The 14759-nt window shown below is 45.7% G+C and overlaps 1 protein-coding gene across 1 annotated transcript in view; it reads left to right on the top strand.

The window, feature by feature from the left end:
- Positions 1–14759, top strand: part of LOC147688995 (ATP-dependent translocase ABCB1-like) — an 856748-nt gene that overhangs the window by 786497 nt on the left and 55492 nt on the right. The window contains exon 28 of the mRNA XM_086941881.1: positions 9750–9956. Coding sequence (XP_086798007.1) covers positions 9750–9956 — 207 coding nt within the window. The remainder of the gene's footprint in view (positions 1–9749; positions 9957–14759) is intronic.

The raw sequence follows: 14759 nt of genomic DNA, 5'->3' as shown, positions 1-14759 counted from the left end.
AAGTTCAGGGCTTCCTTAATACAATGTCTCGGTAGGGACAAGGTGACCCTACACCAGTTACAACAAACAGTGGGCCAACTTAATTTTGCCCTAAAAGTGATACCGATGGCTCGCCCCTTCTCACGTTCCATTGCACAAGCGATGGTAGGCCTCAAGGAAGGACACCACCGCACGAGACTGTCGGCAGAGGTTCGCCAGGACATGCGCATTTGGTTGGCATTCCTGGTGGACTTCAACGGTCGCGTGGCGTGGAACAAACCCCCGGCATCGTCTGACGAACTGGGTTTGTGGACCGACTCAGCTGGGAGTGTGGGGTTTGGCGCAATCTTTGGTAACCGATGGTCGGCGCAAGTATGGCCAACGTGGTGGCACTCCAGTGGCTTAACAGGTAACATTGGGTTCTTGGAGCTATTTCCCATTTGGGTGACTCTGTTGGCATGGCCGGAAGACTTTAGGGACCGCTCAGTGGTGTTTTGGTCAGACAACATGACGGTGGTCGAGTGCATTAATCACCAGGCAGCACGCTGCAAGTGGATCTTGAGACTGTTGAAAGAAATTGTATTGCGATGCATGAGATTGAATGTACAATTCAGGGCAAAACATGTGCCAGGTGTACTGAATAATGCAGCTGATGCACTCTCTCGTTCACACATGCAGGCTTTCAGGGGTTATCTACCCACAGCGGAACTAGTGGCGGCACCGTTCCCCGAATCACTATGGCAGATCGATGCCCAGGATTACAAGACCTTATGGCAGCCAGCTTAGCGCCCAGGACGAGGAAAGCTTATGAGGGAGCGTTTCGTTCATACTGTGCCTTTTTAGGGCCGGTAGGGAGACATAGCTGGGGGCGGGAAGAATCCTTCCTAGGGTTCTTGGTGGCGCTTCATAAGGAAGGCCGATCAGCCGCAACTGCCAACAGACATAGGGCGGCCATATCATTCATGGCACAGCTCCACGGGATACGGGATCCGACGGGTTCCTTCTTAGTCAGGAAGGCGCTCCGCGGTTGGCAGCGCCTGGAAGGTCGCAGACAAGATACAAGGCACCCGATTGGTTTAGAAAGATTGTCCTTGCTACTAGCAAAACTTGATGAGACATGCTCCTCCCCTTCCGAGGTAATTCTGTTCCGAGCGGCTTTCGCATTGGCATTCCATGGGGCCATGCGGGTAAGTGAACTCGTAGCAAGAAACAAGAAGGATGTGGAGGGAGGTTTATGCAGGGATCATGTTCAAATACGGGGTGATTCTATGTTGATCTCGATAGCCAGGTCCAAGACAGACCAGGAAGCTTTGGGGAGTAGTGTTGTTTTGCAGCGCGCCCGAGGGAGCCCCAGTTGTCCCATAAGGTATTTGGAGGACTACCTGGCACAGAGGTCGGCGACATGGGGGGGGGGCCTGTTTAGACACAAGACGGCACCCCGTTGACGAAATTCCAGTTTCGGAGGGTGCTGGCAATTACGATTGCTGCGGTGGGCTTGAACCCGTGCGATTTTGGGACCCACTCATTCAGAATAGGGGCCGCTACTGAGGCTACGGCTCGGGGTCTGGGTGCGGAAGAAGTGAAACAGTTAGGCCGTTGGTCCTCGAACTGTTTCAAGAGGTATGTGCGTCTGCACATGTTGTAAAAGACAGATGAAATGCACTCACGCTTGTTGTCTTTTGTTTGGATTACAGTTTCGCAAGCCTGTGACGCGGGCGGAATTTGGGATCGACCCAACACCAGAGGACCAGCGGTCAAGGATCACCGACTGGAGATCAAGTGGTATGGGTCGTGTGCCACTCATACGTGAGGCGCGCTGGGGACGTATTCATGGCAGGTGACACGACTCACGCATCTGGGGAATATGGGTTCAGAGTGACCTTCCATGGGAAGGGAGGCCTCTGTTTTGACCAATTTCAAACCTTTGTGGAGGGACTCTTAGGGCGGCAAAGGTCACCGCCATCTGTAATCATAGTGCACCTGGGAGGCAATGACTTGGTAAGACTGGGAAGACGGGTGTTAGTTGAACACATATTGTCGGCAGTCAGCTGGTTGGCTAAGAGGCTCCCGGGGTGTATGATTGCATGGTCCCGCATGATCCCCAGGAGAATCTGGCGGGGGGGTATCTCTGTAACGGCGTTGAACCACTCAGTAAAGAGGGTCAACAACAAAATTGAGAAGTTGTTTCGCTCCGCGCATTTGCAAAGCATTCCCCATGGGTGTATTTGGGGCGATCACTGTTACTTGAATGATGGGGTTCACCTGTCCAGGGCTGGGAATGATTTACTCATAGGAGACTTCATAGCATGGCTAGTGGGATTAAGGAGACATGACCTTTAGGAGGTGTGGGGGGCCGGATAGTCGGTCAACTATCCGGCCTGTGGCGGTAAGGTCATGATCGGTGAGCAGTGATTTCAAGGTCCCTAGGGGGGGCGCCACCCAGTACGGATGGGAAAGCCCGGGGGGAGGCAGCCATTGGCCCCTCCCACGGGGAGGCGGCACCCACTACGGATGGGTCGCCTAGGGGGAGACGGCTGTAGGCCCCTCCCAGGGGGGAGACGGCTATATGCCCCTCCTACGAATTTCCCGGGGGCCGGATATCCGCTCCGGCGGAAGAGAGTGTGGGGAAGGGGGGGAGTCCACGTTGTCCTTCTTACGGATACCTCGCACGGGAACTCGGACGACCTTTAAGAAGGCGTCGAGTGAAAGGGGGCCCCCACGACAAGGGAAGTTGGCAACGAGGGTAAAGTCCTCTGCGCATGCGCCACTCACACCGTGAGGGCGGGAATTTGGTAGTAGGGATCTGGCACCGGTTAAGACCTTGCCGTGGGCCCTTAATGCTAGGATGTACAATTTTATTTTAGAATGTTATGCATTTTCAGGATGCTAGACTCGGCTAGGAAACCTTTGTATTAGAGATCTGTTAAGGTTAGCCAAAGAACTTGTCTTCATCAAAATGCAATGGAAGTAAAATTGTACATAATTCATAAAACGTTTTAATTTAAAGTTTTAAATTTTGTTTCATATTTTAATAAATACGGCCAGGGGGGTAACTCCCCCCCGCCTTCCAAAAGCTAAAACTTGCGTCTGTCTCCTCCCATGGGGAATTGGTGTTGGGAGGGGGTGGCGGGCATCCCGGCCCATATGTGAGACTATCATCTAGCTCAGCTCGATATTTGCCTGCAAGCAGACTGTTAATGGAGGGGCCCTTCAGGGATTGGTGCTGACCTTGTATATGCTGGATAGTGTGAGTAGGCATTTATAGTGTAAGTCTGTAGTGCTTACTGAAAGGATTTTGGGGTCACTGTATTTTACCTAAGGGTAAAATATGCACACTTCACAGGTTCGCCATTCTCATGCCTTGTAAGCAGGTATACTGAGTGAATATCCACTGTCACTTTTGTGATAACTGTACTGCTTATGCCCCTTTGAGAGTTGTATTATTTCCAGGGCTCAGCCAAGATTAGATTTCAAGACTTTGTGCCCCTTACTAGGCCAAGTTAAGTACCCTGCTGGACAGCAGGGGGATTAATGGTCTCTTCACATAATAAAGCCATTAACAGTGCATGGTCTAGTTCCTGGGAAAGGAATGAGTGGAGAGGACATCTGCTTGTGTTAACTGTTCACATTGCACCTGGCTTGGACAAACAAAGGATCAAAGCCAGACCTCCTGAGCCAAACACAGGCAGCTGTGTCACTTGGGGCAGGGATGTGGCTCACAGGGAAAGTCTTTTCATAGACCACTTGAAGTCACCATTGTTAAATTCCTTACAATGCTGTGCAGGAGGGTTGGGGCATGGTTGGGTACAACATCCTGGGATTAGATAGAGGTGCCTACACTTAAAAATCTCTTCTCAAGGGAGAGACACTTCAGAGGACACTGGACATGGGTGGGAGTACAGCAAAAGAATGCCCATATGGAAGGAGAAGCCATCTTACCCCACTGAGAAGATGGATTAAAGGGCTTTGAGTCACCCGGCATCCATGCGTATGTTGGGGGTCTCCAGGGCCAGTGGAAATGGCTTCTAAAAGCCCTCTGAGGAACAGTAGAAGAAATAACCCACCTAGGTGACCCTAAAGGGTTTCTCTGGGACTTTTTTGGACTGGCCCCTGACTCTGTTGCTGTCACACAGGGGCCCTGCAAATCATGCAAGGCCATGGAGCCTAAGGAATGCAGCAGGAAGGTTGAAGAATGTGGATTGCTGCCGAAGATCCTCACCAAGCTAGAGAGAACATCAGGAGCCCAGGCAGAGGACAGGTCTGTTGAAGAGAGCAACAAAATTCAAGCAAACAAAACTACATTTGGAGGACAGGGAACTGAAGAAAATATTCTTCTGGCCCTGAACTGGTACCCAAGAGCAAAACAAAATCAATATTAGCAGAATTGGCCATATGGGTCTGGAGAAATAGGCATCTCAAGTGTTGTCCTCCAGCGAGACCGAGTGGGAAATTAATTGAGTAAAGCAACATTACAAAAATCCTAAAACTCCCCCTGAGAGAGCAAATCCCCCAGGTGCTGGGGCAATCTGCTTCATTTACAGGTTTGGGGGTAGGGAGCTGTGGTGGGCCCTCTTTCTCAACTACACCTGCCCCATAAGGCACGATGTCCTAGAGGACATCCCATGAACACCAACAAGTGCAAGATGCAGTGTCCGCCATGTGCCTTTGTCAGGGGGTAGGGCATATAAGCATATTGCCTTGTGCCCCCTGGCAGGTCAGGAAAAAGTTACTCCCACCTCTGGGCAACAGCCTAAGTGACACACTTTACTCCCACCCAGAGCAGGGACAGGAAAGAATGTTGCTGGCACCCGCAATGGCTCATTGAAGGTGTGCAGGGAAACCGCAGTGTCTGTGGAGGCCTTAGGTCTCCCCCTGCAGCCACCAATGGAATGTACTCCTTGGTGTCTGAGTAGGCACATGTACCTAGTAATGAAAGAAAATGCAGTGTGAGGCCACAATATTATAAAAAAGAAACTCATTACAAGGGTGCTGAATATTTATTCACACCTCAGACTGTGGAGCACCACATTAGCCTTCATGAGGGCTAAAATATTTGTATATAAGCTTTCGTGGTGATCCACTAAGGGCAGGGGCATCACTTAACATTATTAAAAAACGTATGGTAGAGGGCTGCAGAGAGTGCAGCAGTCTCCTGAGAAGATGCTGTACCATAATTTGCCCTAAATCTCTGAGGGGGTTACATGAGTGGCCCAAGAAAAATGTGCTTGCTTCTTAAATCTGGAGCTGATACATTTACAGTTAGGTTGTGGATCGTGATGACCTCTGTTGGTTGATCCTAATACTGCAATGGCAGCAGCATACACATAGAAATAAGGTGTTGGAACGTTGGATTATAAATAGCCAGCATAATTTATATTTTTGTGAATTTATGTGAAATCCCAGAAATTATACAATTACATAACTCTGTGTAACTACACACCAAAGAATGAAGCAACGAATTGTAAAATTCACACCAGAAAAACAATGTGAGCAGCTGTTGTTGACAGATAATTTGTTTACATTCATCTTCGCACAGAAAACTGATGTGAGTTTACATTTTGTGTTAAAATATGTTGCAAATTTTGCACACTTTTTATTATAACATGTTTCTGCTGTTACTAATGTAGTGACTCCCTGCCAGAGGCCAACCATATTTTTAAAAACACCCCTTATATTGTGATATTGTATTTAGTATAAGTAAGGGATATAATCATGGGTGCAGGGTTTCATGGAGGATGTGAACTACCCTGAAGGTGTCGCCAAAGGTATGTCTGTCTACCTGATTGTATATGTTTTTAATCAAAGCATAGTATGTGTCATAAAGTACTTGTTCTTTTCAAAAGAAAAAACACTGACTGAACAATGATGTTTTGAGTGTTTATTTGTGTAGTAGCGAGCTGGGGGTATTAACCCAGACCACCTCACCCTTGTAGACCTTAGACAGCTCTTCTACAAGTGCTCTACTACAAGTGTTACAATAGGGTCTTTTGGATTTATTTATTTATTTATTTATTTAAGTAGCTTATACAGCGCGCAGCTACCCCCGGAGGGGTGTCCCGGCGCTAAAACAGAAGCTCAGGAATATAGGAGAGGAACAGGACAATTGTAGGACTAGATTCATGATCTGGAGAACAGCCACGTTTTTAATTTACTACGGAAGAGGGATTCAGACGGGCAGAACCTGAGGTCAAGTGGGAGGCAGTTCCATAGTTTAGCAGTCATTACGCTAAACCCTCTGCCGCCCATTCTGGATCGTCGAAAGCGTGGTACAATCAAGAGACGTAAATTGTTAGATCTCAGTGATCTGCCTGATTGAGATATTACCACTCGCTTTTTCAGGTATCCTGGCCCAAGGCCATTGATAGCACAAAAGGTGAGGGTGAGGATCTTGAATTGAATGCGGCTTGCAATGGGAAGCCAGTGTAGCTCTTTGCAATAAAAAGCAACCGACTGACGGTAGGGGATATTTCCAATCAGTCTAGCTGCCGCATTCTGCACGATCTGAAGACGATCGATCAAATATTGAGGGGCACCGGCGTACAAGCTGTTGGCGTAGTCTAAATGAGATGTGATGAGGGCCTGAGTGATGGTTCTACGGGCGTCTAAGGGGAGGTAGGGGAAGATCTTTTTAATCATGCGAAGTTTCGCAAAGCAAGCTGAGGTGACCTTGTTGATTTGCGCTTTACAAGAAAGTGAGTCATCAAACTGAAAACCAAGGTTACGTGCTGATTGAACAGGAGTGGGCGAGGGGTTAAGCACTGTGGGCCACCACAGGCTGGGGGATATTAGAGTTTTCTGGTTAAAAAATAAGACCTCTGTCTTATCAGTATTAAGCCTAAGGTGGTTGATGGTCATCCAGGCACAGATGTTATCCAAAAATTGGCGGAAGTTGGCAAAGGTGGAGTCAGAGTGATCTCTAAAAGAGAATATCAGCTGAGTATCATCAGCGTAAGAGACCACTCTGACCCCACAGGACTCCACCACTGCAGCCAAGGGTGCGAGATAAACGTTAAAAAACAGAGGGCTCAGGGCAGAGCCCTGCGGAACACCACACAGCAGGGGTTTACCCTCTGATTTAAAAGGCCTGAGCGCCACCTTCTGAGATCTGCCCGTAAGGAATGACTCAACCCAGGATAATGCGGAGCCACCAATTCCAACCTGCCTTAGACGATTTAGTAGGATTTTATGTGAAACCGTATCAAAAGCGGCGGATAGGTCGAGGAGGACCAACATGGCCTCCTCGCCCCTATCCACACACTCACGGATCGTCTCAGATACTTCCAAAAGAGCAGTCTCGGTACTGAAACCCGCTCTAAATCCGGATTGAGAATCGTGCAGTAAAGAATTGTTTTCTAGGTATTCTGTCAGTTGTAGCTGCACGGCCTTTTCCAGAATTTTTGCAGGTTTGAGGAGGAGGGAAATGGGGCGATAATTGCTAAATTTTGTAGGATCAGCATCAGGCTTTTTCAGGATGCGGACCAACAAAGCCTCCTTCCAAGCAGTCGGAAATATGCCATGATAGAGGGAGGCATTCCAAATAGAAAGAAAGGGTCTAGCCAGTGAGGGGTCCAGGTCGCCCATGTCCTTGGCGGGGATTGGGTCGGAAGGAGAGCCAGATTTGCACTGGGTGAATAGCCTGAGTGCGGTCTCAAGAGTCAACTCGTTAAAAGACTGCAAAGAAGCAGTTTCCGGGGCCATGACAGGGGGGACCGGGGAGGGTTCCTCTGTAGGAAACGAAGTTCTAATTTTATCCATTTTCTCAAAAAAATAATCAGACAGTCCATCACATAGTGCATGGCTAGAGGGGTTCTGAGAGGCCCTGGCGGGAGGGTTTACAAATTCCTTAACAATATTAAAAAGGGTTTTAGATGAGTTCTTAGCGTTAGAAATTTGTAGAGAGAAATAGTCTCTTTTTAGTTTAAGGAATTTTTTCAAAGCGATTTTGTAAATTGCTTTAGATTCAGGGTCATAATTCTGCCGCCACTTGCGTTCTAATATTTTGCAGCGGCTTTTTTCCTCACGGAGGGTCGGAGAGAACCAAGGGGCAGAGGGCCGAGTTCTAGCAGAGGTAATAGGTTTGAGAGGGGAGATGGAATCAATGGCAAGGAGCAGAGCGGAATTAAGTTTGGACACATTTTCATCAATGTCACTAGACAAAGGGTCCAGCTGATAGTTGAGTAAGGGGTCTAAGGTCGTGCAGGTAACTTTATGCCACATTCTTCCCAGTTCTTTACCAAGGACAGTAGGTCTAGGTCCAGAACTTAGCTCTAAGTCAAAAGGGACCCCAATAAAGAGAATGTGCAGACGTATTACTTGCAAAGAACACACGTCCTTTGCAAGTAATAACTCCATTTCTTACAGACAATATATCACAACGAAACAAAATCAATGCAAATGTTAAGACTGCAATACCACAAGAGACACATTAATTAGTACACAATGGTGGAAATTAAAGCTATTACTATGAATCCTCAGTATATGAAAAATTAAACAAAAAATGAAACACACAATGGTAGCATGTCAACAACCAAAATAAAAATATACTGTGAGCTTGTGCTAAATTGGATGAAATCCTTAATTTATCCCTGATCAATAAAACCAAGGTAGCAAAGGTCTAATGATTTATGCTTTGGAGGCATTTTGCTGGAGCAAAAATCAAAATATATTTCTGATCGGCAGCATTATGTACTGTTTGAGGGAAATATATTTGTCAGAGAGTATTAATTTAGGCTCTTAATGCATGAATACACCTAAGGTTATCACCTGACAAAATGATGATTCAAATAAAGCCATTATCTACCCCATGTGGTATTCCTAGCATATTAATACAAACCCTGCAGGGTGAATTCACCACTATTGCTGTCCTCGATAGAAGGAGGATGGCAAGGGAACACTTAAAAGCCTAAGTCTGACCTAGTTGTGAAAATATCTTAACTTTTGAGTGTACATTCACCTTAGTATATTGGAAAAAAAACATTAATTCTCCCTCATAAACCAACACTGATATGTTGCAATCAAGCTTATGTGTGAGTAAATAGCATCATATATTACTATCATATTAAGTACACTGTGGTCTTTCCAGCATTAGGGAAAATGCAAAAGATGGTAAATGAATGCCCATCAAACCAAATGCATTGGGTGTTTACAAACCTTTAGAAGGTAGTTTCCTACACTGACAACAGTCAGTGATGTACTATTGGTATGCAGAAGGATGACATCTATTTATAAGGGTTAAAATACCCAGGAAGCAGCAGAAAATGCATGGATGTGGAAAATGATTTTGATATGGAGAAAAAAAACAAGTTGGAATATGCACTGATGCATAACATTTACACATTAGGAGATGTGCATTTGCTCCATTTCCTAATATATACATAATTCACTGTTTAAGCTCTCAGGTAAAGTCATGGTTTTTCAGGAATACAGATGGAATTGTTTATGAATTCCAAAAAGCCACAAAGATATATATCCAAATACCTGATTTCGTTGAGAATCAAATCCCTTTGCTTAAATAAGGGAATAAGTGCACAGTAAGTGATTAATTTAAGTTCACTAATCAAAATGTACTTGTGCTTTGTCTTCTATTGTTCATGAATGTTTTCTTTCTCAAAGTAGGAAAGTAAATAAGAAGATGTACTCTTCTGAGATGAAACTGAATGCAATATTTCGTCTTTCATGTTTAATCACTATTAATTTATTTTATTATACTACTTGTGTTTCTTTCAAAAAACCAGTTTGCCTAAAACTCACTTCTGCTTTTATCCATGCAGCTTGCAGATGGAATTGATACAAAATCCTTAAATGTGCAGTGGTTCAGGTCACAGTTGGGCATTGTATCTCAAGAACCTGTCCTATTTGACTGCAGCATTGCTGAAAATATTCAGTATGGTGACAACAGCAGAATTGTTAGAGAGGAGGAGATTGAAGAGGCAGCCAAAGCCGCAAATATCCATGATTTTATTGAAACCCTTCCTGAGGTAAATATATCTTTTTTATTAAATATATTGTTTGTAGCAATAAATGAATAGTATTTTTAATATGTAGCAATAAATGAATAGTATGTTTAATATGTTTGATATATACATACATACCAAACGAGGAGAAAAAGGAGGATTTTACACAAGAGAAGGCTTGGGTCATAGCCTTAGACATTCTTCAAAGGTCAGCTGACGCAATGACCTATCAAGCTAACAAAATGGACATACAAATTAGCCGTCTGAACACACTGGCTGTGTACGTAGTCAAAATAGACGACAAGATCACAAATTTAAACAGCTTGATTAGACGGGCCCAAGCAGCTGCGGATAGGCCGCAACAAGGATGCGATTGTACTCCAATAGTCGAGAAACTTAGTACACTTCCTGGGATGATGGAAAAACTCCTGGCAGACCTAAAAGAAATCACAACCCCAAAGTCCTTCCATGAAAATGGTAGTAGTGGAGACTCAGGCGTGGTTCACAAAGTAGAAACGGCAGCAAACTCGGGGCAACAAGGGGATATGGAAACAAACTCCTCGTCACCCCCGGACACATTAGCGTTCACTCGTCATATGAGCAAACTACCACTACCCCTATCCACAGGCAGAGCAAATTCCACTCTTCCATCCGTAACTAATCAAGATATGGAAGCTCTTGCAGGAAAGGGGAAAAGACAAAGGAAGCAAAAAGGACGCAACAAGATGGGAAGGTGCAAACAAGATCTTAGCCTCTATCCGGTGTTTAACACTCTCAGATGACCAGAAGTTACAGAGTGCACTGATCCAAAAAGTACAGACGAGCAAAGTTCTATATCAGAAGAACAACCAATTTTGCAGGGAAGGAAAAAAAGGAAGAGCGACACTCCTCCCTCACCATCAGAAAAAGAAGCAGCAAGTGCTCCTTTAGGAAAAACCGCACACAGCGGGTTAATGGAGCAAAACACAACCACGAACAAGACCTTGTCAGACAAACCTCCCCCGCATAATGCACAGGTGCAGGGCCAAAATTCCAGCCAACTCCTCAATCCACCTGGAAGTACGACGACGTTAAACCAAGCACCCACCAACAGTCTTGCCAAACATCATCCAGGTTCATCCCCGGAGTATGAGAAAGGAGCCGCAGCTCAGACAACCCGAGGAAAAAAGCAAAAGTGTCTCAGCGAACAGATCGAGGACTTTTCCACATCCATACACAAATTAACAAATGCTCAACCAATGGGCCCTCTGATAAAATTAGACCAAATGCCTTGTGCCCAAATACCAGAGCTAAATCCTGGGCCGTCTAGGGCCTCCCTCAGCGGCGATCTAACTTCCATACTCTTTTACCCGGAGTATAAGTCCAAAGGAAGCCACGATATCTTGAATCGCGGGAACATCATAAAGCTGATACAAGCAATAGGCCTGTCAAACACCATTACCTCGGAAGACATCACATCAGTAGAATTTATTCCACCATGCCACGACCAAATAAATGAAACCACAAAGGTCATCTGGAGATCGGAAGAGGCAAGGAATAACATCTTAGGGCACATAGAAACTTTTAAACAGTGGGGCATACTCATACAACCGGGGAAGGAAGTGGCTTACCCTCATGTCCTGCATGCAAGCCGTCACACCGAGCGCACGAGAGTCGAAAGGGGAGCAGTATATTCAGTCCTTAGTGGTGCTTGCAATAAAACACCGACTTGTGACCATAAAGGCAGGAAACCAAGAGACAACAGGATCCCATCCAACAGGGATCGGGACGAGGCCGGATCATGGTCATGGCTGGCAGGCACTCTCAACACTACTCGGCTCCTACGGTGACAGCTCAACAGTGAAAGGAGCGCGACTATGTGTCCCCTAAAGATTTGCTCGTGGAACATAAACGGTTTAAACAACAAAATGGAGGACCAAGCGATAATCTCCTATCTTCGAAAATTCGACATATTATTACTACAAGAGACATGGCGATCTGAACCACAGCACATAGAAGGCTTTAAAACTCATCACACTCCAGCCCAAAAATTGAAATCTTCGGGTAGAGGCAGTGGCGGCCTGGGGATCTACATTTCAATCGACAACGCAATTGCCTCATGGGAGTTAACGAGTTCATCACACTCCCTCCAATCCGTGGGCATTTCCTACACCGTGAACAAAGGCAAGCGCAGGTCTCTCGTCCTAATGAATGCCTATGTCCGCCCAAATTCGACATCAAGGCAATCTTTCACTGAAGAGGTAACAGCAACAATACTAACAGTGAAAACTGGATCCCCCAATCCAGAAATAATACTATCAGGGGATTTCAACATGTGGCTAATGTCTGATTTACATAAAAACGAAGTAACCAAATCACACGAAAGCAATTGGGTCATACCACCACAGGACCACCCAGGATGGAACAAGGATGACCTGAGGGGCCGCTCTCTACAAAGCAACCTTGAGAATCTGGGTCTTAGAGCCCTAAATGGGCGCTTTCCTCAAGACAAGCTTCTTGCTTCTCCTACGTATCGAAGACCGGTGCCTCGCTAATTGATTACACCTTTATTAGCCTGTCACTTCTTCATGAAATAGCAGGGTTCAGTTTTGGAAGCAGAACGGAAAGCGATCACCGGCCTCAAGAAATAACGCTTATCTCCGGACTAACCCAACATGAAGAGGAAAGGGCACTGCCATCCGATAGGTATACGATCAACCTTAAACGAATTAAGTGCTCCTTCAGCAACTTCCAACAAATAGCAACTGAGGCCAAACAAATTATCGAGAGCACTAGCAGAAACACCATCGACCATATTGCAAACTGGTCAAATTTTGCAATTGAACTGATCAATAGACACGCCAAACCGATAAGACATGCCAACCCGAATGGGCAAAAACTGACGCCTTGTAGGAATCTCGACATACAATCTGCAACAAGAACCATGAATCGGTTATGGCGGGCTTTAAAAACAAATCCAAAAGACCCGCTAATAATAGAACAATGGAGAGAGGCCCGCAGCTACTTGAAGAAGGCAAAAAGAGAACAACGTAGAATTCATTGGAACTCCTTCTGGGTCAGACTACAGCACGACATCAAATCAAATAACTCTGCAAGGTTCTGGTGCACTATCAACAGCCTAACTGGGCGCGCTCAAAAAGTCGCGTTGTCAACCATCTTGGAGTCCGAGTGGGTCGACTTCCTAAATACTCATTTTAATGAACGAAAAGATATAACCTTTTATCAGAATTCCATCGCTGAAGGCACTAAAGTATGGTCTACTGATCAGGAATCCAAATTGCTTACAATGGAGTTATCCCTCAATTCAGATCAAAACATTGAAAGAACAACACAGGGTCCCAGGAACCGAAAAGGGAAAGAACCAAGTATTATCCAGAAGGACCAAATCGAAAAACTAATCAAAAAGGGTCGCAAAGATTGGGCGCCAGGCCCAGGCGGAATTCCTCAGGCTGTGTTTAAGGAGGACGTTACCTTCTGGGCCTCGAAGTTAGCCACCCTTTTAACACCATCCTACATAACAACATCATTCCGCCCTCTTGGCAGGGGTCAATTCTTGCGCCAATTCTCAAAGGCGGGGATAAAACATCACCTGGGAATTACCGCCTCATAGCCCTCATAGACAATGAGGCAAAGTACTTTGCCGGATTGTTGCTGAATTCACTTAGAGCATGGGCAGAAGACCACTCAGTAATTCCTCCAAATCAAACCGGCTTTACAAGCAATACTGGCACCTCTGTCAATCTAATGACCCTCTCCTGTTTGATTGACCAGGCGGAGGCCAGTTCCAGCTCACTCTATATGGGATTCATCGACTATAATGCCGCTTTTGATAACGTTAATAGAGGAATGCTTTGGCAGAAGCTCTCCAGGTTAAACGTCCCAGAAGACATTTTAAGAGCCATACAGCTTCTGCATCAGGACACATGGGTGAGGATCAAGATTGGGGACGGCTCTAGGTTATCACGCCCAATTCTGACAACAAAAGGCCTAAAACAAGGATGTGTTTTGGCCCCCACCCTTTTCAATTTGTTCCTATCAGACCTTCCTGATGCCTTAAATAAGGTAAATTCCCACGCTCCTAAAGCAGCTGGCTTCGTTTTGTCAAACCTGCTATATGCTGATGATGTGGCCCTCCTTAGTAAAACAAAGATTGGTATGCAAAGACTATTGGACGCAATCTCCGAATATTCAACCAAAAATGAGCTTCAGATCAACAACAAGAAGACAAAAATTTTGGCGGTGCGTCCAGGAAGGGCAAAGAAGCTGGTTTGGGTCCTGAACCGGGAAAGCATTGCTGAATCCAGCTGTCATAAGTACCTTGGCGTCTTTTTTAATAACAACGGCAGATATAAAAACCACCTTGAAGAACAAAAAAAGAAGGGAGCAGCACTTGCTTTCGCAATCAGCACCCTACACAAAAAGCTACTTGGCCCAACATTTGCACTAACAATACAGGTCGCGCAGGCAAAAATCATTCCAACATTAACCTATGGTAGCGAGGTGTTAAAAGGATTGGACAGTGGCAACTTGGATAAAATCATCGCAAAAACTTATAGAATAGTGTTCAAGCTACCAAACCAAACATCACCGGCGCAAATCAGGCTGGAACTGGGCATCCGTAACCAATCATTGGCCAGAGCCAAGAGCTTCTTAATGTGCTGCCACAAATTGAGGTCATCGAAGGAAGGCAGCCTAGGCCAACACCTATGGGCCAGTCTTAACAAGAACCTTTGGCGAGCAGGACATGACTATTGGGAAAAAGGGCTAAGAACCCTAGGTTTGAACGACCTTTGGAATCTGCAAGTAAGCCAAAATGAATTCAAACGA

The sequence above is a fragment of the Lissotriton vulgaris genome, chromosome 10, assembly GCF_964263255.1.
Source record: "Lissotriton vulgaris chromosome 10, aLisVul1.2, whole genome shotgun sequence".
NCBI classification, from domain to species: Eukaryota; Metazoa; Chordata; class Amphibia; order Caudata; family Salamandridae; genus Lissotriton; species Lissotriton vulgaris.
Note: the sequence above shows the minus strand (reverse complement) of the source record. Positions and strands in the feature narration are given on the sequence as shown.